This window comes from Amblyomma maculatum, chromosome 1 (assembly GCF_055883805.1).
Source record: "Amblyomma maculatum isolate TAMU_Amacu chromosome 1, ASM5588380v1, whole genome shotgun sequence".
Taxonomy (NCBI): Eukaryota; Metazoa; Arthropoda; class Arachnida; order Ixodida; family Ixodidae; genus Amblyomma; species Amblyomma maculatum.
This window is the reverse complement of record NC_139344.1, coordinates 14,209,674-14,235,625: the sequence shown is the minus strand read 5'-3', so window position 1 is coordinate 14,235,625 and position 25,952 is coordinate 14,209,674. Positions and strand designations below refer to the sequence as shown.

The following is a 25,952-nucleotide window of genomic DNA, read 5'->3' as shown; positions in this document are numbered from 1 at the left end:
AAAATAAGACCATTTTATTTAGGAGGTCGCCATTTTGAAAAAGTGGCGCTGTCTATGTTCTGTTTTTGTCCCTAGCGCCATGCTGGTATGCGCGCACACATTTGTTGTATACCCACAGTGCAGGACGGCGGTGCCGCATGTAGACGTTTCTGTTCTGGTTTTGTGTGTGTTTGCGTTAGAAAAGCTCCTGGATTACGGCAAAGCATTTTCTAGCAGTACTGCCGCCGTTTCGTGGAGCGATGGCCGGAACTTCGGCAGATGACGGGGCCGGAGGCAGTGGCACTCTTACCGGCGTTCCGATGATTGACATAGGTAAGCGGATTTTGTTGAGTTTGTGAACTAATGCACTACAATGGTCGCACTGCTATCTACGACGGCTGTCGAGGAAGCGACACAGACAGCGCCAAGCTTCTTTTATGCTATTTAATTGCGTTCGATAGACTACGATTGCCAGCCAGGATAACACAGCTATTTCATGAATGTTTACGTTAGCGAGACTTCACTTTGCTTGAGTACACTTGGTGTGTATATGCGATTTTTATTGTTTGATCAGTCCCGGTACTGAACTCGTTTCGTAAAGCTGACCGGTATACAATTCACGATTTCGAACACGTGCTACAGTGCACTTCTCGGCGAGATACGTGTCGTGCCAAAATAAAGCGCTCGATCCTCTGTGCGCTCTGTGTTTCAGCGGGTTATCAATGAGATAAATACTCACTAACGAGCAGATAGATCCAGTGATCGGTACGAGATTGTTTACTCAGCTAGAGCGTGTAGACACCGAGCGAAAGCAACGTCTACACTTGTTGGCGTCGCGTATGTCACCGTCGCTAGTTAGGGGATTTGGCCACTGAGCGATCAATGACCGTTCTCTCTGCCTCGTTTTTTTTTTTTTTTTTCTCGTACGTGGCGTCCTCTTTTCACTTCATGAAAGAGGAATGTTTCGGCCGTAAATAACTCACGCTGAACAAGTGAAGTTAGATCACAGGTTGCGCGGCTACTAGTTACGCGGCAGTAGAAATTCGCCGCGCCTCCCTTTCTTCTATTGTGTTTTGGCGAGCACTTAGAGCGCTTGCAATCCTCTCCAAGTTACGCTTTTTCACACGAGTTTTCTAGGCTTTGGTATCTAGACTGGGGCAGTTAGCGCACTCTTGTTTTGCCAAGGCTCATTGTTTGCGGTAATAACCTTGCTGTTACATTGCTTCCTCGGCATGTAGTTAGGTGATATAGCATGCAACGAGAATTTTGAAGTGTTTTTTTTTTTCTATTTCTCTTAGCTACTCCCTTCCACTGCTCTGATTATGTGCCCTTGATATTTGTCTGCAGGTGACAAGCTGTACAGCCATCCAACTGTTGTCACTGACTGGAGTGACGACATAAAGAAGTGGCCACGCGTGCAGATGCCACACATTACTTTTTACCTCCTTGAGAAGAAAGCGTGTGACCTCAAGGAGGTGAAATCATTCAGGAGTATGCAGTCGTACTCGTATTTGCAGAGTGGTTGGGTTGGGACGGTGCTCATGCATACAGTAGATGAGCAATTGACATTACTGAAATGTCAAGTGCAGGCCTCACAGTCAGTCAAAGTTCTTCACGAAGCATGGGTGTGTTGCACAAGAAGTGGTGACGTTATAAACCTTCCGTTCATAGCCCAGCTTAAGCATAGGTATGGAGTTCATGGCAGTACGTTGTCTACCAACAAAGTGTTCCGAGGACGCACGAGAGGCGGTCGATGGCACAAAATCCTTTCTGTTGACGCTAGCCAGCCAACGCCGTCGCTCGTTTTCATCGGACGGAAAACGATGCAGTTGAAACAGATCGCACCCGCACTGCTGCCGCAGCTGTTGATGCTGTGCACATGGCTCTGCGCCTAGTTTTTTTCGCTTACGATAATTGTTGGAGCAGCCAACAACAGCGCAGTTGTATCCTGATGACCTCGGCTCACGATTCATGGTCACAGTTTGCGTGAAAACCAAGCAAAAGCTGTTTTATAGCGCAAAAAACAGCACGAAATGCAAGTTCTCAATGCAAATGCTATGGCCACCTTGCCGCCCGCGCATACCAGCGAGAAAGGGGAGAGGAGGAACGACTCCGCGCGTGCCGCTTCGAGGCTATTTTCCTCCTCGCGGCGAAAACGGTCTATAAAAACAATTTTGTTGAAAATCAAAGAAATTTTCTGTTCTGCTATATTTTCTGTTTTTAATTTTTTGGTGATTTTACAGTTTCTTCTGTTTAACAGTGATATAAAAAATTTCACATGTTTTTCTTCCTGTAACAACAATAAAGTTGTGTTACACGTTTTTAAGGCGAAAGCCTTGCTAACTCACGAATATATCTCGGCGCTGGCAACAGTCGACGGCACCCATAACGTTGGCCGCGCAACAGCCGTTGTCTAGCCACCGAAAATGCAAGTGGAAAAATGCATAACAGATACCACTGTAGCAGGGAACCAGTCTCCCTCCTCGTTTGGCCGAATATATGCTCATGGTTACCAACAACGGACCTCAATGTGGCGCCACTAGTTATCTGCTTTCGAATCGAGATTGCTACGCAGCCGATCGTCGAACAGTGCCTTCGGGGTTGTCATACCATTTCGCTTTCTATTCAGCATAGTTAGCTATACTGTTTAAGTAAAAATCAGTTTGCGGTAGAACTTGAACAGACGACACGACAATATATATATATATATATATATATATATATATATATATATATATATATATATATATATATATATATATATATATATATATATATATATATAAAAGCAGATAAATGAAGGGGAAATGAGGGTGCTCGTTATGATACATGAAGGAAAGAAGCCAACAGTCGGCGAGGCCAAGGAAAGCATTGGGGGATTGTACTTTGTCTTTTTTTTTTTTTAAATTTTTACTTCGGTAATCACATAAGTTAGTAATGTAATCTGTTTAGGGGAAAGATAAACACAAAGTAGAAGAAAAAAAAGGAGGGTTCGGTTCCCTCCACCGGCATGTTGTTTTTTCTTCTACTTTGTGTTTAATTATCTTTCCCCTAAACAAATTACGTTACTAATTTATGTGATTACCGAAGTAAAAATTGAAAAAAAGAAAAGACGAAGTACAATCCCCAATGCTTTCCTTGGCCTCGCCGACTGTTGGCTTCTTTCCTTCACACACACACACACACACACACACACACACACACACACACACACACACACACACACACACACACACACACACACACACACACACACACACACACACACACACACACACACACACACACACACACACACACACACACACACACACACACACACACACACACACACACACACACACACACACACACACACACACACACACACACACACACACACACACACACACACACACACACACACACACACACACATATATATATATATATAAAGGTGGTGTCCAATGGTCCAATCTGAACGAGCCCCAAAACACGCTGGGTAATTCCGACTTCTTGGTCTATCTGCGAGACGCGCGTCCGCTGCACTGTGCTTAAAGCTCGGCATCCACAATACTAAATTCGATTTTTCACTTGTTTTGTAAGCGCGAATAAGGTCGTAGAAAAGGTCATAATGATCTGCGCACATATTATGACCCTATTAAACGTTTCGTATTTGAAGAAAACGGGTGAAAAATCATTGCACGTGCAACCATTACAACGTGTGTCGTCTGTACGGGCTGAAGTTTAGCATGCATTATTCGGTTGAAGTCCGTTCGTCGTTGATGTTATCATGCAATCGCTACATATGCCTCTAAAATACACTATGGTAAACATTTTTAGAGGTATTTCGCTAGCAGAGGCCGGATAATTAGGCTGCTGGCAGCCGCAGTTTAGCGATACGTATAGGAGCAGACTGTCGCGCAAGTTGTAGCTGCGACGGCAAAGAGGACACTGTGCACTTTTTTTTTTTCTTGCAGCCTTTACAAAGATTTATCGGTTCATGCTGCACTGCCCGAGAGAGTCAGAACAGCTAGGGTTTCTTGTCCTGCAGTGTACTGCAGCTGCCTGCAAGCATGGCGGCGGTATACCGCGTTTTAGTTGCAAAAGCTAAAATTGTGGCATGTGATTCTAACAGCGTGTTGTGTTTATTCCTCAGAAGATCTAGATTTACTTACCAGTGCTTCGAACCGTTAGAAGTGGGCACAATCTTCGCTAATTTAAGCTACACGCTCTTGACAGCCTATAACTAATTTTGTCCACATATGTGCTAGTTTGCTTTTTTTTTTTCTCTCTAAAAACTGTAGGAGGTAGAATGCCAAAGAACTGTATCATGTTTAAAATTATACTGTCAGTCAATAAAAAGATTAGGAGGCTAATGAAATAAATATTCTTTCTCAAGCATTTGATTTTTTACTTGAGTTGTATTACGAAAATGCAAATGCATGACATATAATTTGCGTTTTTAGCACTGCTGTATTCATTCTGCATGCATGATACCCCCACATGTATGTAGTCAAGACTATATATGGCCAAAACCCTCTACTAATGCATGGTGAGGGCCTGGATCAGCTAGTGACATAGATATTTTGGCAGTCAGAGAGACATATCCACTTGCTGAGGCTGCAGTGCATCCGTGAAAACCCCACTCATAAACAAGATTAACCAATCATAGTGTGCGGGACATTTTATGCCGTTAGCATACAACTGAAGAGTTCTCTATGTTTGAAATTCCCATGCTTGATTTCCCAATACTGATTGCTGCATTATGTCGGTCAAAAAAGGGAAGTACTTAAACAAAAGCTTTGTTTTAATGGAATCTCTTGAAACCTCAAGAAACTTCAGAATGTGAAACCGTTATTTCTTCCACTCAAAGCTGGGAAGAGCCTGTAACTATTTTGATGATGTGTACTTTGTGGTTGGGGTCTGGTTGGACAGAATAACTAGATTGTGTACATTCCGATGTTTACAGCAGGTACATAGGCTGTTAATGCATACATACTGAAATGTGGGAATGTATAACTTCTGCACTATATGCAGTGTGTTCAAAGTAAAGGAGTCAAGCACGAAAAGCCAGGCATAAAGTCAACTTGTCTTGTGGTTCTTCATAATGAAAACATCAGCTGAAAGCAAGGTCTCAACAGGTAGCCCAGCTTTGCTAAGGGCACCAAGAGAAGCAGTCAGACACAAGAAAATAGCCAAAAATAAAAGTGACTCGTCTTTATTATACAGCCATGACAGAGCAAAGATTCTTGGAAATGGGAAACCTATCTCGTACCGTAATTACACCTCATATTACCATCTCTAGCACAACTTTTGCAACACATTTTTTACAGCATGTGATTAATCACCTCCAAACAAAGCTGCGAGTGAGGAATAGTAAATTGTGACAAAATGCCTAGTACAGGCTATAGAAATGTGCTTCAGTAGACCTGAGGGCCATTAATAGCAAGCTGTAAGAAAATACATGGTACAGAGCACAGAAATCTTGCCTCGGCAAGATTCATACTTCTTACCCTTACGGACATAAAAAAGCTACTATCTAGGCCAGCCTCTGCCTACCTTACAGATTTTGCACTTCCTGAGAGCCAATGGCCACCAGCACCTTGTTTTCCTTCTGAAGGCCACGCAAGAGACCTCTCGAATGAAAATAACACATAATGTATGCAGCACCTTGCATGACATCACCTATGTAGACATTCATTTAATTTTCGCATGCACATTTAGCCGCACCTAGGCAATTATAGAACTGCTTTGCTGAACAGCAAAATATTGTTTTTATACCACGTACCTCAGCTGTCAGCTTTCTATGTGACAATGAAAGAGTAAAAATAGCTGGACAATGTTAATGCTGTCCTGAAGTGAAAATTTTCATCACACTTACCCAGAGTACCGAAAAATGCTGTTAATTTTTATCCCTGCAACCGTCTTTAACTGTCTCTCTACACAGGACAAGAATAAACACCACTGCACCATGTTGTGGCCAGGTTTCCACAAGCAGGAAACTTTATCCATCTTTTTTGTATTTCTCTGCAATTTCTGCATGCTCTTGCTGATTGCTCCGCTGGTGAAAGCATGTTTCGTTATCTGGAATTAAATCAGCAAATACCTGCTTACACAGCAATGTATAAATCTTACAACTGCTAACGTTGGCACATTGGACTTGTCAGGCAACGAGACCAACCATCGACAGCTGATTGGTAAGCACTGGCCGAGGTTCTAGAAACTTGCATTTAGCAGTAATGGCGGAGGAAAAAAAAATTGTTCAGTACTTCTGACGGAGGCCAAGAAACATAATTTGCGAACGTTTTGAAGGCGTGGAACGAAAGCTCGCTACATACCGCCATCACACGAAAACAACCGTAGCGCATAGCCAAAGTCGCCCGAGCGAGAATTTAGTGCTCCTGAACGAGAGCAAACAACCCACTTTACAAAATTTTCTAGCTTTAACAGCTACCCAATGCTTGCCATTGACAAAATACTCTAAAGCCTCGTGTTCCCCGTCTGAAACTCGCCGTCGACGGTTAGCCGGCGTATCGCAACGGCCAACTGTTTTCGCCGTTCACAACACGACGAGACTCCAAACATCTTGTATCGCGTTCTAGTTGAGTTGCCGTAGTTGGAAGCCGAGCACAACACAACATTCCCAGCGAACTGAGCGCAAATATCAAGAGAATAAAGGTCGAAACCGCACGCCTGCAAGCAATGCCAACAGAAACCAAACCAGGAAGTCAAAATTCACGTTATGTCCGCCAAAGCTTGGACACATTTGCCTTCCAATCAAGGTTTCGACAGGAAATCAGAAAATTACTGTTTTAAGGCGAAAGCCTTTAATGGCTCATACTATCATCGCCTGTTCGCAGAAGGTGTCACACTTTCGCAAGCATTCCATGTATGGACCATATGCAGCCTTAATGATACCTAAAAGGAAAAGAAAGGCGCAGTATCGGTCACACAATTATCACGTGGACACCTGAACCGCGCCGTAGTAAGGAGGAGGAAGGTGCGAGTGAAAGTGGAAAGAGAGAAAGGAGATGTGTATACGAACAAATGTCACAGATACTGTGCTTTTCCTTTCCTATAAACGAACCCACAATGTCAGCGTGGGACTGTTGCTATGCGGTTCAGTTGTCCGCAGGAAGCAGCGGTTGCTAGGCAACGGCGCGGCCACGTCGCCACAGCGAAAACGCGACTTTACGGCCAATGTAGCTCTCCCTACAAAACAATTGGTTCACAGGAAAGGAAAGGCGCTGTATCTGTCACACTTGCTCTGCGGACACCTGAACCACGTCGTTGAGGGAGAGAGGAAGGTGGGAGTGGAGGTGGAAAGATCTGTGCGCGAGGTGTGTCATGTTCCGTGAGATTCCTCGAGAAGTGTTCTTCCCTATCGTTCTTGTCATCTGCAATCCCACACTTGAACGCGCACTAAGGAACGCCACGCGACAGTCGCGATGGTGTACCGTCCAAACACACTTCAGGGGAAAGTGTGGCAGATACTGCGCCTTTCATTACTGTAAACCAATTACATCTAGCACTGCAACGAACGCCGATAATAGGCAAGCGATGAGAGGCAATTGATAGGAGATGAAGGGTAGGCTTTCGCTATTTTCCTCTTAAAAGACATCTAAGCGACCCCCTAACTTTTTTTTTTTTTTTTTTTTTTTTTGTGAAAGTACTTAGGTCAATGAAGTAGAACAAATATTCTCTGTACGCGGACAGAAATTTTTTTTTAAAATACCTGCAATTTCACTCATATTTTTTAGGTTTTCACATTTTGTTCGCGCATGGCCTAGGTCATGCGCGGACAAAGAAATCAGCGCAGACATGTCGGCCTGCCATTGCAATGGGGCCGTAAAGAGCCACAGCCGTAGCCGATTTCGCTCTTTTAAACCACGATCAGCACAATCGTGGCGCGCGAATGTCCCAGACACGTTATATTCTTTTTAGCGCGATAGGGTTAAAGGCCCCGTTCACCGAAAATCCGGCGTCGGCGTGGACGCTGCGAGCGAAAACTCGCAAGCATGGCTCTTCCAGGCAGTAGCTGGCAGCTGACATGACCGCGCACTGACTGGACGTAGGGCTGCCTGCGCTGGCAGGAGCTACCACCGAAGGCCTTACTTTTTTTACAGGAGGGTGAGATCAAAATCAACCTGCCAGGACCCTTGCATTCACGTTACCCCTAGGCCACGCAGACACATTCATACGGCTTGGGTACAGCAAAGGCGGAGCTTAAGTATTGCCCGTAATTTCTTTTTTGTTGTTTTTGTATTTCGCAAGTTGTGTTTGGAGCCCGGAAAAAAAAAAGACGCACGTGAGGTTTTTCTTATCGCGAATGACGAATGGGAGTTTCTGAAAGTGCTCTCCAACTTTGTAAATCCCATTTATTGTCTAATGTCAGTATTTAGTAATTTCGAAAAAATAACTGAATTTATTGACTGAATTGAGTAGCATGCGACTGGCTTTCTTCGCCTGCATGAGAAATTTAATTTATTCTTTGGCCAAAGCCCGGCTGGACTAAAGCGGCGGCGGCGCGCGCTTTTATACGGCCTGCACACTAGAGACGGATACAATGGAAGCTCGTCTAAGCTATAGTTGCGCTCTCTTCCGCTGCGAGGGGCGCTGCGAAGACATCGAGGCTAATCGAGGCTAAAGACCATTGAGGCTGGCACCCTAACCCGACCTAGGGTGCCTCGATGCAGCGCTGATATCGAGGCACGCTAACCCGACCCTGCAGCCTGCAGCCGCTCGCTTCTATGGCGGCGGCCGGTGCGCGTCTGGTTTTGCGCCTTCAAGCGTTCGTTCGCAAGGTTCAAGGTACCACACACACATACAAAAGAAAAAAAAAATGCGATGGATTCATGCAACTTGTGAATTTCAAACAAGATATTATATATTATTCAGAGAGCTGGCTGTTACAAAATACAGAGAAGAGAAATCTTCCTTCAGTTTCACAGAACTAGGCCGGGTATTTATTGCATACTGCGGCTGTAAATGGCGAAGCTGTACTTTGATTTACTTCCTATTCTTATCCCTCTTAGCACCGACTAAATGGAAGCGAAGGATAACTGTTGGAAAGGCGCCGTCAATGGGAACGCCACTGTTGGAAAGGCGTAGTCAATGGGAACGCCGCTCCCGAGTGATGCATCTGACAGCGTAGCCAGGCCAAAAGTACGACGGTTTATTTCCAGATCAAGGGGTATTATATAGTCAGAGGGGTGAGGGGAAAGAAGGAAAGAAAGAATGAAAAGGTTGGCGCCGTTGCCGGTTCATAGATGGCGATTGCATCGATTGGTGCCGTTGCCGGTTCATAGATGGCGATAGCAATACCTCATTACAAATTGAACAGGAGCTGATAGTGAGAAAAAATTACGCGAACTCAGTGTGTGCATCCCCTCTCCGTCCGCAATTCTTATATGCGGACTTAGTAAAAACTTCCGCTGGATCAGTCGATGAATACCGCAAGAAGTAATATATGCAGGTAAGTTCGTCTGGCACAGCTTAAGATTGGCAGCCAAGGTAGTTCTAAATGGGTACAACCCCAAAAACGACCGAATGATTTCACTTCGGATCCAAGGTCACCCTTTCAACATAACAGTTATCCAAGTCTATGCACTGACCACTACTGCTGAAGAAGCTGATGTTGAGAGATTTTATGCGGACCTACAATGCCTTTTAGACCGCACCCCATCATCAGACGTCGTTTTTCTCATAGGAGACTGGAATGCTAAGGTCGGGAGTGAAGAAATATCCGGAATTATAGGCAAGTTCGGTCTTGGCGAGCCAAATGAAGCTGGGCAGAAGCTAGTAGAGTTTTGTCAAGTAAACAACCTGACCATAGCGAATACTCATTTTCAACAGCACAAGAGGCGCCTGTACACATGGACTTCACCGGACGGTCTGTACAGGAATCAGATCGATTATATTCTTTGCCGGCAAAGATGGAGAAGCGCTACACAAGCAGTAAAAACAAGGCCTGGGGCCGATTGTGGCACCAATCATCAGCTTCTTGTTGCCAACATTAAGCTTCGATTGAGGAATACGCAGAAAACTAGAAGGCCTTTCAGGTATGATCTGGATCAAATTCCATTAGAATATGCTGTGGAAGTGAGGAATCGATTTCAAGAATTAGATCTAGAAGACAGAGAGCCCGAAGAGGTGTGGACTGATGTTCGTGATATAATACAAGAAGTTGCTACTAAGGTAGTTCCAAAGCAAAAGAAATGCAAGAAAGCAAACTGGTTATCTGAAGAGGCTTTGCAAATAGCTGAGGAAAGGAGGATGGCAAAAGTTATGGGGGAAAGAGAAAGATACAAGGTTCTCAATGCGGATTTTCAGAAAATAGCAAGGAGAGATAAGAATGCCTTCTTGAACATACAGTGCCAAGCAGTTGAGGACAACAGCCAATTAACGAACACAAGAGCTCTGTATAAGACAATCAAAGATATCAAAGGAAGCTTCTGTGCTAAGCTGGGCGTGATAAAGGACAAACGAGGCAAGGACCTCAATGAAGCCTCAGAGATAAAGAAGAGGTGGCAGGAATACACAGAAGAACTGTACAAGAAGGACCCGAATGTGCAAACCCAACATAAGACGGTTGTGATTACTGATCTCGAGCCGGGCATCCTGAAGAGTGAAGTTGAATGGGCCTTAGCCAGCCTTGCTAAGAACAAAGCTAGCGGAATTGATGGCATTCCAGCTGAGTTGCTTCAAAACCTCAACTATGACGCTGTTAACATTCTGCATACATTATGTCAGAAGATTTGGACAACCCTGCAGTGGCCACAGGATTGGAGGAGGTCAGTTTACATCCCCATTCCAAAGAAAGGCAGTGCCAAAAATTGTTCCAACTACCGCACGATCGCGCTTATTTCGCATGCTAGCAAGGTGATGTTGAAAATCCTTCAAGGTAGGCTGCAGCAGTATGTGGATCGGGAGCTTCCGGACGTGCAAGCTGGGTTTCGCAAGGGCAGAGGAACTAGAGACCAAATTGCCAACCTTCGCTGATCATGGAAAAAGCAAGAGAGTTCCAGAAACCAATCTACTTCTGCTTTATTGATTATGCGAAAGCGTTTGACTGCGTAGATCACAGCAGATTGTGACAAGCTCTCCAAGAGATGGGAGTTCCAATTCACCTCATCTGTCTCCTCAGGAACCTGTATGAAGGGCAAGAGCTAGGCCACAGTCAGAACTGGGCATGGTCTTACTGATTGGTTTCCGATCGAGAAAGGAGTGAGGCAAGGCTGCATACTGTCCCCCTGCCTATTTAACCTATATGCTGAGTGCATCATGAGGAAGGCCGGTCTGGACGAGTCTTCAGCTGGAGTGAAGATTGCTGGAAAACGTATCAACAACCTTAGATATGCGGATGATACCACTTTAATGGCAGAAAGTGAAGTGGAACTCAAGAGACTTCTGATGCGCGTACAAGAAGAGGGTGAGAAGTTTGGGCTTAAACTGAGCATTAAAAAGACAAAGATCATGGCGTCTTGCCCTATCAAGTCCTGGAGCATCAATGGACAAGAAGTGGAAGCTGTGACAGATTTTCTCTTCTTGGGCTCCAAGATTACCTCGGAAGGAGACTGCAGCCATGAAATTAGGAGACGCCTGCTTCTGGGAAAGAGAGCAATGGTTAGCCTTGACCGCCTAGTAAAGAGCAGAGACATTAGTCTGCCAACCAAGATCCGTATAGCTCGTGCTATGGTCTTTCCAGTTGTGATGTATGGATGTGAGAGTTGGACTGTGAAAAAGGCTGACCGCCGAAGAATTGTGGTGCTGGCGAAGACTCTTGAGAGTTCCTTGGACTGCCAGAAGATCAAATCAGTCGATATTGTCGACCATAAACCCTGACTGCTCATTGGAGGGTCAAATTTTAAAGTTAAAGCTCAGCTACTTTGGTCATCTGATGAGAAGAGAGGAGTCGCTGGAGAAAGATTTGATGTTGGGAAAGGTTGAGGGTCGCCGGAGAAGGGGTAGGCAGCGAACGCGATGGTTAGATGGCATCCTCGAGGCACTGCAGATGAAGTTATGTGATGTTAGGAAGATAGTGAGAGACCGGAAAGCATGGCGTGACATGGTCCATAGGGTCACGAAGAGTCGGACACGACTGAACGACTGAACTGAACTGAAGTTCGTCTGGCACAGCTTAAGATTGGCAGCCAAGGTAGTTCTAAATGGGCGAATGGTATGAGCAACTAATCAGTTAACTAAAAATGAATTCCATTCGCCCTCCGTATACATTCAGTTTACGGAGTAAGCAAAATCCTCCGGAAACTGAAGCAGTTGGCTTTATGTGTGTAGAAGTGGTTCAGTGTATACTCAGACAACATTAAAGGGGTCGTGAAACGTTTTCCGGAAATTTTGCACGGCTTGGTTAAATGGAATCCTTGTCCTGCATCATATAATATACCTCGATTCGTTTCATCACCCACGTTTATTTAATAGCGACAAAAACAGAATTTCGGTTTCCTAGCGCGCGTCCTCCTCAACTCAACAGATACGTCATAGCGCTAAACCAATGAGAAGCTCCCGTTGGCGGAGCCTGCTGAGCCAAAGTTGACCGAGCTCGGTGAATTTTAGAGGTTCTAATTGTGCCCTACTCTGCACTCACACAGAGTTTTTTAATATGGCCGACGCCTAGGCTCCTCCGTGGGTTCCAGCGTCGCTGTGCTGCTATAGTGAACTAGAATATAGTCGCTACTGTTAAAGCATGGTTACATCGTGGGCTTTGAGCCTTACGCCGACGCAACTTTTCGGGTGCCAGGTCAGCGAAGATGGAGCCTGCGAGCGACCGGTACAGTAACACTGCAGCGCGGAGGCGAACAATTAATATAAGAGTACGCGCCGCGGCGCCCGCTCCTGAAACACTCCACCCACCACTCGGATTGAACACACTTGTCGATTTCTTTGACCTGAAATCGTATTTACATCGTATCTTTAATGACGCCAAGAATAAAAAAAATTTACAGCAGCGGCCGCAAAACCATGCTGTACCGGTGGTATGAGACTGCTCAAGACGTTGTGCTCCATCACGAATGTTCACAAAAAAAAGAAAACAACAACAAATAAAATTGGAACCATTGTCATTTGGAGTACCCGGCGGAGCGAGGAATAGTCGTCGTTACCGAAAACCTGAACTTGAGCGTCACCTCTCGCTCCGTTCCAGAGCGCAGAAAGAAGCAGACACCACCCGTCCTCCTCCGCCGCCGCCGACCGCGCGTCACGTGACAATAACGAGGGATTGCACTGGTACATATTGCTGAAGAAATGCGTTTGCGTGAGCGCATAATTGATATACTATACTTTTATTTGCTAACTTTAACAGGAACCTATTATTTTATGAGAAATAATGATTATATCTGCGTTTCTAAACGGCTAAACATGACGTAGGCGAGTACTTCTAATTCCGGCCTACAGGGTCGCATGGTCGCTTCAGGAACGCAAAAATGCTGTGATTTCAGAATGGTATTATTAAATGCAGAAGCAATATTTCGACGAGATATTTTGGAATCCGCATGCCTAATGTTTACTGAAGCAAGGAAAATTGCAACTGGGCAGCTACATTTTCGTTTCACGACCCCTTTAATATACTGTATGTTCTCATTTCTTACAGTGCGCAACATTTTTTTTACTGGTTCACAGGAAGGGAAAGGTGCAGTATCTGTCACACTTGCTCTGTGGACACCTGAACCGCGCCGTAAGGGAAGGGATGAAGGTGGGAGTGAAAGTAGAAAGAGAGTACTAATCGCCTTTTCAAAACCCGATTCTCTGTTGTATTTACTGTGCGTTTTAAACACAGCCAAGGAGAGGCGCCCTATTGTAAGGTTGAGTAGAACTCCATTATGTTGTATACAAAAGCCGATTTTTTGTTTTTTCCTGCTTCCCTTGTTTCGTGCACGATACTATAATAAAGCGCATTCCTAAAAAAACTGTAATGACAAGACTCTGCAGAAGCGCAGAGCACTTCTGGCCTCTCATGTCTGCTCGCGCTATCGGAAACGGAGCGAGCGGCGTGTTGCACGCAGTTTCCGTTGCGTCTATTGTTCGCTGCAATGCATTTCATTTTTCCAGTCTGTTACATTTAGTGACCGAGCGAAGAGGAGTACCTGTTTAGCATGCGTGCATGATCTCAAAGGATGTCAGAACGACGGCATTTTTTTTTTTTTCGTTTTTGGACACTTTTCTGTCTGCTTCCGCACATGCTGAGCATTTTCGGGCGGCTTCACCAGTCGAGCTGGCGGTCGTTTACCTATTGTATGTTCTGTCAGCCGAAGTTGCAAAAATCTACTATTCTCGCATTTCTTGGGCACTTCGACTAGCGCTTTCACCGTAAACCGCGTCTTCCTGCCCTCCTGAAGTGTGCGCATGGCCTCCCGCGCTGTAACAGAAGGCGCTTATTACCGCCCTTACCCAGGACCCTGATAACATCTCAAGATTACGACGTCTCGTTGGGAAAAATGAAGAAGGCGAATATCACAACTATGTGAATACATAATGCATGTGTAGATTTGCCGTCTTGGCCAGCTTCATTTTTTCATTTTTTTTTTTTTTTTCATTGTGCTGCGCACCAAGAAACGCGGTCCCAGAGCAAACGTCCCAATGCGCGTCGCACGCGAGCGGCCGTACGTGCCGCCCGCGGAGGAGGATGACAAAACGCCTCCTGCTTCCACCGTGCAGACGTCAGGCGCACACAACAGGCCGGCGAGCAATATGTCGACGCCCAGGGGGCCCTTGTTATAGTAACTATAGTAGGTCTATGGTAGGTCTATAGTAGGTCTATAGTAGGTCTATAGTAATTTTACGACGAGTAGGGTCACAACACCAGGATTTCGAAGCGGCGGCAGACAGTAAACATCCCCCGCGCAAGCTGCAGAGAGCGTGCTGCCGCTCGACTCCAGCCATGGCGAAAATAAGCTGGGACACCCGATAGAATTAGGAAGAGCGCAGATTTTGGAGGAATTGAGGACAACCCTTGATCGCATCAACGGCGCAGGTCGCCTTGGAAAGAATTCCCACATTTCCTCCAAGAAAGTGACAACGACTGCGCGTGTTGCATACATCACGAAATTACTCGACAACAACCGTAAAACTTGGGTCTGTAGACCCCAAGCTTCTTTAAAGGGTCAGTCTACTATAGCTGTCGGAGACAAGTATAAACTTATTGGCATAATCTGGTAGATCTCATTACATTAACTGGGACAAAATAGAAGGCAAGATATCATGGTTTAGGCAGGAATTTATATTTGAATTTGGCTAAGAAGTCAGATCTGAGCGCTTGTTGCAGCCATGCTGGATATCTCGTTACGACTAACATGCTAGACGCCTGGTGCGTCTGGAGTGGATATACTGCATTCTATGGCTAAGCCGCAGAGTGTTATTTTTATTAATATCAGTTCATGGGAGCCTAATGTTCTCTGATTCTATAACACTATACCTATTTTATGGTTTACTCTGGCTTGATCCCCTTTCAAAACGCTCTCGAAAAAAGAAATAATGTCACCGATCTCCGAGTCAACGCTGAAAGCGAAGCGCCAAGAGGATGTGATAGGAGGAGGAAGGTGAAAAATCAGGAGGATCTTCTCGAAACAGCTAGGGACGAGAGCAGGTATAGCGCAGAGTACCCAGTACAGTTGCGTCGCCAGCATTTAGTGCAGCTACGCCTTCGAGACGCCATTGCATACTCAGCTGCGAAGTTAGCTTGACCAACGGACAAGCTTTCGCCTAGACATGTCGTCCGCATAGTCGGCAAGAAAAACAAGAATAACGAAATGAGGACATAAGAGTGTCTTTACTGGCACATCGCTGTGTGTGCGTGGCATATAAAACGGTGCAGCCAGCAAACGTTGTTGCAGGACTGCAGGGAAGTAGTAGACAGAGAACCAACTTAAAGAACTAGCTTCAAGTGGCCTCCGCGATGATCACGGTGCGGACCGAATGCGTAACTCCGCGCTGAGCGCGACCGATGATGCCCGGCGCCGATCCTTCCCCGTTCAGCTGTCCACGCCAATCAGCAGGCTCTTCAAGTGACCCCTTAGCGCCATGGCTTAAACACCGTGGGTACATGGGGGAATGATCGCCAGATCCTTTCTTCAGAAGAGAAGTCGTGCGGGCGCGGGCGACAACTTGTCGCACGGGATGATCACGCTTACCGCGATGACGATGCAGGCCATGTGCAGTGAGAGCCATCATGACCCGAGCAGGAACGAAGACATGCTCGGCGTCGACTAAGTCCGATCAGGTGTTCGTCCTGACCGGTGTGCTCATTTCTATCATCGGCGATTGCAGCTTGGCATTTATAGCACCTTGTGAAGAAGCCGCCGCTTGATGACAAATCGCTGCGCTGTTCCAGTAAATGGACGAACTGGATGGCACCCTCCGTTGTGTCGACTAGAGGAACATCTACTGGCAGCGGATGAAGGTGCTTCCTCACATCCAGTAGGTGAGGCCTATCGTCCTTCAGCTGCACACAGAACGCAAGGGAGATGCTCGAGGGCGACCACGGACTTCGTTGTTCTTGGGACCGGTTCTCCATGGGAGCAAGGGCTCCAGCAAAATCTGCAAAGTACCAGGGACACGCATGCTGTGTTCAAAGTTGGTGGTTGCCGCGTCGCGCCGTGCTGCAGATCGAGGAACCCGGGAGCTTTGTAAAACGTCGGTCTTGTCGTCTTTAAAAACGGCCCGCACCGATGGTTTTCGCTCGCTAGCGAGGTGAAACGTCATCAAGATGCACTCGCCTGAGTGAAGAGCGTCGAGGGCGGTCCATGAGTCCTGTTGGGTGTCGAACCAGGCAGACCGTAGCAAGTATTTCCAGCAGCGTAACGTTGACTTTATGACTACAGCTAAAAGCAATTGCAAGGCACGCGTGCCGAGGGGTGCGCGAGAGTGGAGCCAGCTTTTTTCTTCCTTTTCCTCGTCCGACTGGCGAGATGCATTGTCTTATCTTTTTGTGTCTTGCTTGCTCTCACTCAAAACTTCATCCACCGTGACACTTGGTGGAAAATGTTTATTCAGTATTAATGACTGAAAACAAATTAATTGGATCAATCATATACCCAGAAACCTTGAAAGGAAAAAGTATGTCTTGCAACTCTCCTGTCTATTAAAGGAACAGTTTACTGTCGGAAACGAGTATAATATATTGGAATGTCTAGTAGATCTCACCATATATAACAAAGTCATATATCGGGCTTTAGGTAGGCGTTTTCATTTCCCTTTGGCGAAAAAATTCAGGTCTGGGTGGTTGGTCATACGTACGTAGCCTAGTAATACGTACGTTGACAAATTGATGCATCAGATGTGTGGCAGTTTTAGCCACTTGAGACTTATAGCTGCTCTCGCTTTAAAACCCCAAATTGCATCTAGTGCTACATTACTCGGGGATTAGTTGAAATGGGAACTATTAATGGGGTCATGAGCATGACACCAATTTTGGAACATAAGCTGTTTATTGCATGTCATTTCTGATGTGCCAAAAAAGCAAATCTCAGTTTCAGCTCCATCGCAGCTGCAGATACTTTTAGAACTAGAGTTCTTGTTTATTAGTGAAGAAATTGTTGATCTGGCAACCGGCGCCGCCACTGACGACATAAATCGACGCCCCGTCATCTGCTGCAATGTGTTCCGTGCACGAGCCGCGGTACGCGAAGCGGCGGTAAGCCGATGTGGCAGACCAAACCGCAGTTACTGCAGATTTTCGATCTCTGTTAGCGCTTTAAACCCAGGAAATAGCGGCGTCTAAGGACGAACTCATGCGCACATTAGCGCCCCAGTGCGAAATGCTCACGAGCTGGGCCCTATATTCTCGACAATTCGCCACTTTGTTCAAATTGTGACGTACGCGTGACGTGTGCATCAGGACGGGGCCACGTTACGCAAGCACACAATCGGGTTACGCATTCTGAAGAAAAAGAGAAATAAAGTGACAGAAAAAAGCGCGCTGTCGTCTGCTACTATATAATGGCGCCAAGTATGAAAAACGACTGTGCTCCTGCAGGAACCGATACTCTGCGGTGCATTCCGTGATTCGGAAGCCTCGGGTTGCAGTGAGGCGAGTGAAGTATGTTGTAGCGCTGCGGTATTAGTGCGTCCTGACATACTTGCGGTCGAACATTCGGCATCAGCTACGCACGGAAAGGCTGCGCGAGTTTCAGCTGGAGAGCAAGAACGGCAATGGAATATTCGCATTGGGTTGGTGAAAAATGGGAGCGGAAAGTAGCATTGCTGTTCATAAGCGCCGATGACCTCTCACGTTCACTTATCAGCGGCTTGTAAATGCAGGAACTAAAACGTTTAAGGACCTCGTCGTAAACAGAAGAAATCGACAGATTTCCGAAATAACTCGCCGTGTCAAAGTATCAATTACTGTTAGATGCTGGCTGTGCTACCCACCTTTTTCGAAAAGCCGCGTTATGACCAACTACCGTCAGGTCACCAAGTCTGCTTAAGGTTCTAACATATTGTGTCTGCTTGAGTTGTGTAGAGCGCGGAAAGCAGCGCAGAGAGACAAAGAGAGTGTTCCCCACACACGCGCGAAGTGGAAGGCATACGCTGGCCCTTACACCTAGTCGGTTAAATTTTCATGCGCTGGCGTGCGATAAGCTTTTGCGAAACGCTTAAGATGTCCAAGAAAGAGAACGAAACAGAAGAACAGAATAGCTGGAAGGTTAATTGTTAATTAGGCAGTTCTCAGCTTACCGTACATGTGCAGAGGAGGATAAACGGACAATAAGGAAAGAAAGCGAAAGATGACTGAGGAAATTATGGTATGAAGCGGCGCCGCGCGCGCGTATTCCTTACTGTCAAAACGGTAAAATGCAAATCAATAAAGGGAGATTATTTTCAGGCTTGTTGCATGTCGAGGGTCCTGTATTGGCTGTGGCTCGGATCCTCTGGGGGACTGACCCGCAGAAGCGAAGAGACATGGGCTCAGGAACAGAGAATATTAAGAGAACTGTATTCTCATTATTAACACGAAGAGTAGTATAGAAGTAGACGTCACATGGCAACGACAGAGACCACAAAGGGGAAAGAAAAGAACAATGGGGTCGGGCGCTCTTATATAGAGTTCAGTCCTTCAGATCACGCTCTTTTCCACCAATCAGCGGAGCTCTCTCTTCTGCGTTGACGCTGCGAACAGTCGAAGAGGCGGATAGGTCCAAGGCCGTTGCTGGGGGCTCTTCTTTAGAATTTGTTGTTCTCACACGAACACACGCGCAGCCGTCATGTGCCTCGAGCATTTCACACAGGGAGGCAATCGCAGCTCGGGCAAGTACCTGAGTCTCGTAGGTCCAAGACGAAGGGAGAGGGGGATGTGTTCTACCGCTTCCGCCGCGACGGTACACATCGTCCCAAACTTTGTATACCCGTCTCGGATGGCGTTGTGGATGCGCTGCTGGAGAACGCAGCTATGAAGAATAGTGTTTTCGCTGCAGCCACAAATGCCGGCTGCTGGCACCACGTCGTCGCCACGAGGCAGCGGCATCGACGGTACGGCTTGCCAGGAACGCTCGGGTTTCCGGGTGGAATTCGTCCGGCAAACAGCGGGGTCCACGAACTCAACAGGCTGTATTAAAAAAAGGAATCAACACAAAATGTCACTCAACTACATCATATGATTAGAGCGTACCGTCATAACGTGCTCCAGAGTACTTATTTTTTTTTCTATAAAATAAGCAAATGATGAGCCCGCATGCATATTAAAAGAAAACTTTATATATGAAACACATCACATGTGGCAAGCAAACATGTGCCATGTACATGAAACACACATTCCTTTATTAAAATAGATGCTGTGAGTATTTTTGCTTGCTTTGCCCATCGTGGAAAGGCTGTTCAATTCATTAACATTGCAGTGAGTGCATATAGTGCAAGGCAAAAAAGGCAGTGTTTAGGGCCGGCGTTTAAGAAAGTCGGTGATCCCTCGCTGCCTGTCGCGCGAAGTTCCTGCACAACCATTGAATCATATGACCCCTCAGGTTGCATTCACGATCCGATCAGACAGATAATTAGAAAGCATCGCGGTGCTCTCTGAAATTCGTGATGGTTTGGTGGACGCTGTTTAACACAGAGACAAAGAGAAGAAAACGCGGGACTGGCACCTTTATTTCTCTTTATTTCTTTGTCCCTGTGTTAAAGATCGCCCACGAAACCATCATGAACAACCTACAACTCGCCCAACTTCCTCTTCTGTTGCTTTCTGAAATGCCTCGTCTCGTGCAGATCAAGGGCTTGAGTTAGCGGCCCGCATTGCTGCGCTTGGCAACGACGGCGCGGATCGATGGTTTCTCTATGAGAGCAAATAATTTGCAACGGGAGGGTAGCTACGACCCTCGTGCGGCTGTAAATCTGCGTCTTCATTATTAATCCTCTAAAATATGACGCAGCTAAGTTCCCTTCTAACGTCGTTTCAGTGCTTTCTGCAAATTACAACAAGATGTGTCAGCTTGCTTCACCACCTACCAAACTCTGTACCAAACTGCGGTGAGTTTACAGTCACCTTCACTGCACGTCGAATTCGCCATATTATTTTCGCGACCGCCTCAAGTTACTAAAAGTGGTTCAAAATGCGGTGCCCAACTAGGGTCATTTAGAGCAATGGCAGAGGATTCTTTACGTAATGAAACGTCATTTTGACGTCATAACTAAATGTTTATGCATGAGGTATTTCCCGCCACACATCATCATCATCATCATCATCAGCCTGATTATACCCACTGCAGGGCGAAGGCCTCTCCCATATTTCTCCATTAACCCGGTTTCTCCACTTAACCACACAACATCAGCCAATCAGATTTCAGGAGTCGGCTCTTGACAGTGGGCGGTTCATTTCACCCCATTCGTAATACAAGCGTAAGTGCTACTCATTCTATCATATTGCCGCATTCTTAACCACTCGTGTGGCGCCGTCATGCGGCCGAATTGGATTACTAACGTTTTAGCTGACCTTAGCCATGCTAGGGAGCCCGGTGTTGTTCGTCTTCCTCGCTCGAGCTCTCGCCAGCCTTGCCGCATCCCAATGCCGCGTCACTGTTATTAAACTCACTTTCCTAACCTACGTTGGCTGCTCTGGCTGTTTGACGGTGACAATATATACCACTGTTTTCCCTCCACAGTTACTTATATATACCTAGGGGTTAGACTTTTCGGTTTAAACCGATAAAGGTACGCCGAAAGCATTTTAAAAGGTTCGTTTTAAACCGAAAAATGTCAGTACCTTTTCATCCACTCCGCCCACTCTCGATGGCGGGAGAAAATTACAACACTGTTCAATCCAGGGGCATGATGAGAGACAGTGGGATCGTTGGTTTAAGCACAGCGGCTGAGGGTTTTGAGGCATTGTTCATGGTCTCACGAATGGGGAAAGAATGGCAGCCGTGCTTCTCAACCCTCATAGACATATCAAGCGTTCGAGAATGGGCGCCTGCGGCAAGGAAAGAACTCCAAAGGGCGAAGGTCAGAGCAGACAATTTACAGCGCAAGTGTATCCAGGAAATCACGGAGACCAAAGCCCGCTAGTTCCTTGCCACGTGACACTTCTCGGACACAAGCCGAGAGAAGCGCATTTGTTTTTAAGTGATTTAGTTTATGCAAAAATTTGATCGTAATAAATATTTCAGTCACTCCTTTGTCTAACGTGTGAATTCGTTTTACATATGCGTTTTGTCTTAACGCTAATTTTCATCATGGCAATAGCATTTTCTTCCGGGTTCTTATCTGCATATTTGACCAACTGTACATTAAATGAAAGTGCATAAAACAACATGCAACAAAAAAAAAAAGCCAAAATGTACGCTACGTCACTTTTAACTGCATACGAATGCCGTTATCTCACCGAAAAAAAAAAAAAACGATATTTCTTGAGCAGTAAATAATATTAACCGAAAAAAAAAAAACGGAAGTTGGGTTTCCAAATAAACACCGAAAAAGGTCAGCCGAATTCTCCGAAAATAAATACCGAAAACTTCAACCCCTATATATACCCTCCATGCATCATGAATACCGCTGCTAAAAATCCGTTTTCATGCTCACGTCATTTTTACGTCACCGCAAAAAGCCATTTCAACACACCGAAATTTCGCGCCAGAAATCTGAAACACGTGACTGTTCTGAGAACCAATCAGAGCAAAAAATGGCGCCGAACGGCAGCCATGTGTGTCGAGAATAGGGCCCCTGGCCTGCTAGAACAACGTACACATTGTATACCACAACGCGTCTCAAAATGAATACATAAAATACGCAGTCTAGAGAGCGCCGTCCGACGACGCTTTCGTAAAATCTTCGAATACCACCCGACAGCACAGCAGAAGCTTATATAGGGTGAGGCACGCAACATCGAGCCAAATACCCACCCCGTCCCGTCTCAGCATGCTTGTTGTCAGGCCTGGCCCATACCATGGAAAGAGACGATAATCTCATAAGGCTTATAGCGCCGAATGCCGCAAGCTTTCCGCAACGGTGCCGATCTCGAGCGAGGCGGACGACGGCGCTCTGGCCGTCTCCCAATCGTCGCCTATGGATTGCTTCTCATCGAAGCCACAGCGGGCGCCACTTTGTAGCTGATCAGCGATGCGTTATGGTAATCGGACTACTCGTTCATGAAACTTGTTTACTCTCAACCAGACTGTTTCGTAGTAAAAGTAAAATATGATTATTTTCGGCGACGCTTTAGCAGCGGAGATAGCATACAAGAACACTTGCCGCCCGCGTGCGGCAGGTGTTCTATTATTATTATCACGAGAAAAATAAATTTTAGCATGCTTTTCTGACACTGGCACAAGAGATCCACCGCATCGCTGGCGCGGACTGCTCTCATTTCGGGGGAGTAGCTTACAGCAGTGCCGGCGTTGCCTGGTCAGGGTTGATGCAGTCACATGCAGCTTATGGCAAACCGGCTGGACAGCACGCTGTCTGAGCTATGTTTAATAAGCTTAATCGTCAAGTAAATGACGATATAGCAAGGCCGTGTCTCCTTTTTTTAAGCCATGGTCAGGGCACAAAGTTTGCATCTGCGTTGGCCTGGAAGATGATGGCACAGCAACTAGTATATCGTCCCGCATTTCATCGTGTCCTGCAGTTCACCAGTCATGGACGACATAGGCAACAGCTACGCCTTACAAAATTAGAGGAGGAAAGGGAAAGCTCATACGTAGTACGCTGCTCGCAAGAAGTAAATTGTGGATGGTAATTTTATTTCAATGAGTATAATAGCATCGTGTTGCGAAATGAGGTTTTACGACGCGAAATGCACTCGATGAAAGTGTCGACACTGCATTTCCCTGTCGGACACCCGTACCAGGAACGCGCACGCTGGGGAAAAGGCGAGGAAAAAAAACCTGTCATCTGGTGTGACGCAACGAAATATCTGAACACGGCACAACGCAAAACGACGTAACCACATCTAAAAGAGGGGTGGTTGCGTTCCGTGTTCTATGATCCGCGCTTCTTTTAAGCACGAAAACTGCAAAACTATAAGCAGTAATCCCCTCATCCGTTGCAGCAGGGACGTTTTTTTCGCCAGAAGATCCGCCGTAAACTTGGAAACAAACCGGAGCTGCGTATGTTTTTGCAAGCGCCGCCGGCTGCCGGTCCACACTATCGGAGCGACGGTGGCGCCACCTCTGGGTCGATCTCGAGGCGAATAGGGGGTGCGCGCATCGAGACACCCTTAAAGCCCCTGACACTCTAGCTGAGGCCATATGAGAGCGTCCCCTTTTCTTTGATTATCTTACTGTATGACCGCGACTTATTTTGTTGTCAGCATTCAGAGATTCTGCCTCTTCTTGTACGTTATTTACACATGAAACAGGTCTGCGCTGTCAATGCATGAAGTCTGTATGGAACTGAATTCACATGCTAGTCGGCGTATGCGAGGGGCTCAACAGCTGGTGCGGGCTGAGGCATGGGCGCACGGTCCTGTTCCTGCAGGACAATGCACGTCTGCATACTCGTCTGCGTCGCACGATATGCACATAACAGCAACTGGACAGGGCGATATTTCCAACCGCCCGCCCCTGTACAAACCAAACCTCGCCCCGGGTGATTTCCATCTGTCCGGACCCCCAGGGGTTGCAACTTAAGCTGTTATGACGAGGTGGAGAAGCGGTCCAGTCATGGTTGGGCCGACTTAGCAATGCTTTCTACGTCGCTGGCATGGGAAAAATAGTGAAACGCTGGCCAAAGTTAAGTGGTGTGGCTGAGGAATATAGATAAAATAACACCAATTTCGAGAATGTTTTATTATTGTATAACACGAAAATGCCCGGTTTGGCTCGAACACTACTCCTCTATAATGAGGGAAATAATGTCGCGTGGTGGTTTCAATGCCGTAGACAGCAAAAGAGAAGACAAGCGTAATCTCACTGAGATTAACTCTTCATTGGGCTCACTTGCGCCCTCAAAATATCTGAACAACTCGGTGCGGCAATTGCAGCAAACGTGCTCGCTAGTCGTCGAATTACGGATATATCGAATACTCAATTTAAAGGCGGCGAGGAAACATCTAGGTAAAGCCGCAAACGGGCACAACCTAGAACATTGCAGAAACATACGCGAGTGGTCGGAATCTTCGAGACACATCTCGGTGCATCTTGCGCGGCAAAGAAACTGATGACTACGAGCATGAACAAAGAATGCAGAATTGGTCCGCGTGCCAGAATCAGAGTGATAAGGCCGCATGCCGGCGGCTGTCGAAAAAAGAACAAATAAGTATTTAAATGGCTTGCGGCAATAAGATAGGGAAATAAGGGGTTCGTTATGACATACATATTGTTAGATGTGGGACCCTCGGTTCGGCTCTCACTCTGGTCGATCCCCCTCAGGTCCCGTCCCGAAGAGGTGGTGAGCAGGAGGGGGTTTGAAGGAATGGGCAGAGGCTTGCGGCAGAAAAGACATTGCAAGCGATTTATCTACATGTCTACATGGAGTACAGGAAAGTCATAAGAGGGACATAGTGAGAGCTTAAATAGAGCCTATCAAAATGCCGCCCGTGGGCTGCTTAAATACAGTCCGTCATCCCCAGATCCCTGGAGTTGGGGACTTCAACTGCTTCTTCATCGTTCAATAGCCTTCGAGCCACTTCTTAGGTTCCACCCACCACGTGATTCATCACACAAACACACATCGTTTGTCCAGGAGTCATATGTTCGACCCGACTGATAATCTCGGGGATGTTGTGGCTGTCTCAGAGATGTTGTGGCTGTCTCGGAGATGTTGTGGTTACTTTCAGTCACGGGCCGCGATTCAGACTTGGCGCCGGCTGGGCGCATCGGATTCACAGTTCCAAGCCTTGACCGTGAGAATACGAGTCCAGCAGAACACCGCATCTTGGCTGGCGACAAAACACGAGTGCAATTACTCGACCGGATGTCGGGCCTGCAACATTCGCTGAGCTGAGCACGTCATACGTGTTCATCATCAGTCTCCGGCCTTGATCCAAGCCGTGAGAACTAAGGCACCGACCTAGAAGTGGTTGTCTGACGCGCGGCGAAATATCGAAGTGTTGTCTTACACCGCCGCATTTTACCAACACAGGAGTTAGCCGTGCATCGTCGCTTCTCGGGTTGAACATCCGGCCGCGTGGAAGGGAGCCGAACCTTCGGTCTTGACAATATAAAGAAAGCCACGAATGAAGGGAAAGCACTTTTCGTTGTATTAGAAGCTTCTGTTTTGACCCATGTTGCCTCTGCTGTTGTTCTTTTTCACACGTTTTATGCTAGTCTAATTTTAAAATTTGTAGTTGCGACAATCTAACTGCTGGTCTAATCCAGTTCGAGGATTCTGCTGAATGCTCTACTTGCAGCTTACGAAACGTATTAGAGTCGCTGTAGAGGTTGAATAACGAGGCCACATTTTGGGAGATTGCTATTCGTGAAAAAAAAAAAAAATATGAGGACATTTAAGCGCCGTCTTTAAGGGTATGACGCGATAGCGTTAAGCTATACTAAAATACTACGTTATCCACCTTCCGCTCGCAGGCGACCATCCGACGTATAACGCCCCGC

The 25,952-nt window shown here is 46.4% G+C and overlaps 1 protein-coding gene across 1 annotated transcript; it reads left to right on the top strand.

Annotated features, from left to right (window-relative positions):
* Positions 1–67: 67 nt before the first annotated feature.
* LOC146201797 (uncharacterized) lies at positions 68–25,344 on the top strand. The gene is made up of 3 exons (XM_084599341.1): positions 68–312; positions 1,327–1,470; positions 25,178–25,344. The coding sequence occupies exons 1-3, from the start codon at positions 240–242 to the stop codon at positions 25,342–25,344; spliced, it is 384 nt and encodes a 127-aa protein (XP_084455467.1). The 5' UTR covers positions 68–239.
* Positions 25,345–25,952: the final 608 nt, after the last annotated feature.

What these genes read in the sequence shown, in the direction of transcription:
- LOC146201797 (XM_084599341.1), top strand. Translation starts at nt 240, where the DNA reads ATGGCCGGAACTTCGGCAGATGACGGGGCCGGAGGCAGTGGCACTCTT. An exon ending in CGTTCCGATGATTGACATAG is followed by an intron (nt 313 to 1,326) that starts GTAAGCGGATTT and finishes ATTTGTCTGCAG; the next exon opens with GTGACAAGCTGTACAGCCAT. An exon ending in GGAGGTGAAATCATTCAGGA is followed by an intron (nt 1,471 to 25,177) that starts GTATGCAGTCGT and finishes GGTTACTTTCAG; the next exon opens with TCACGGGCCGCGATTCAGAC.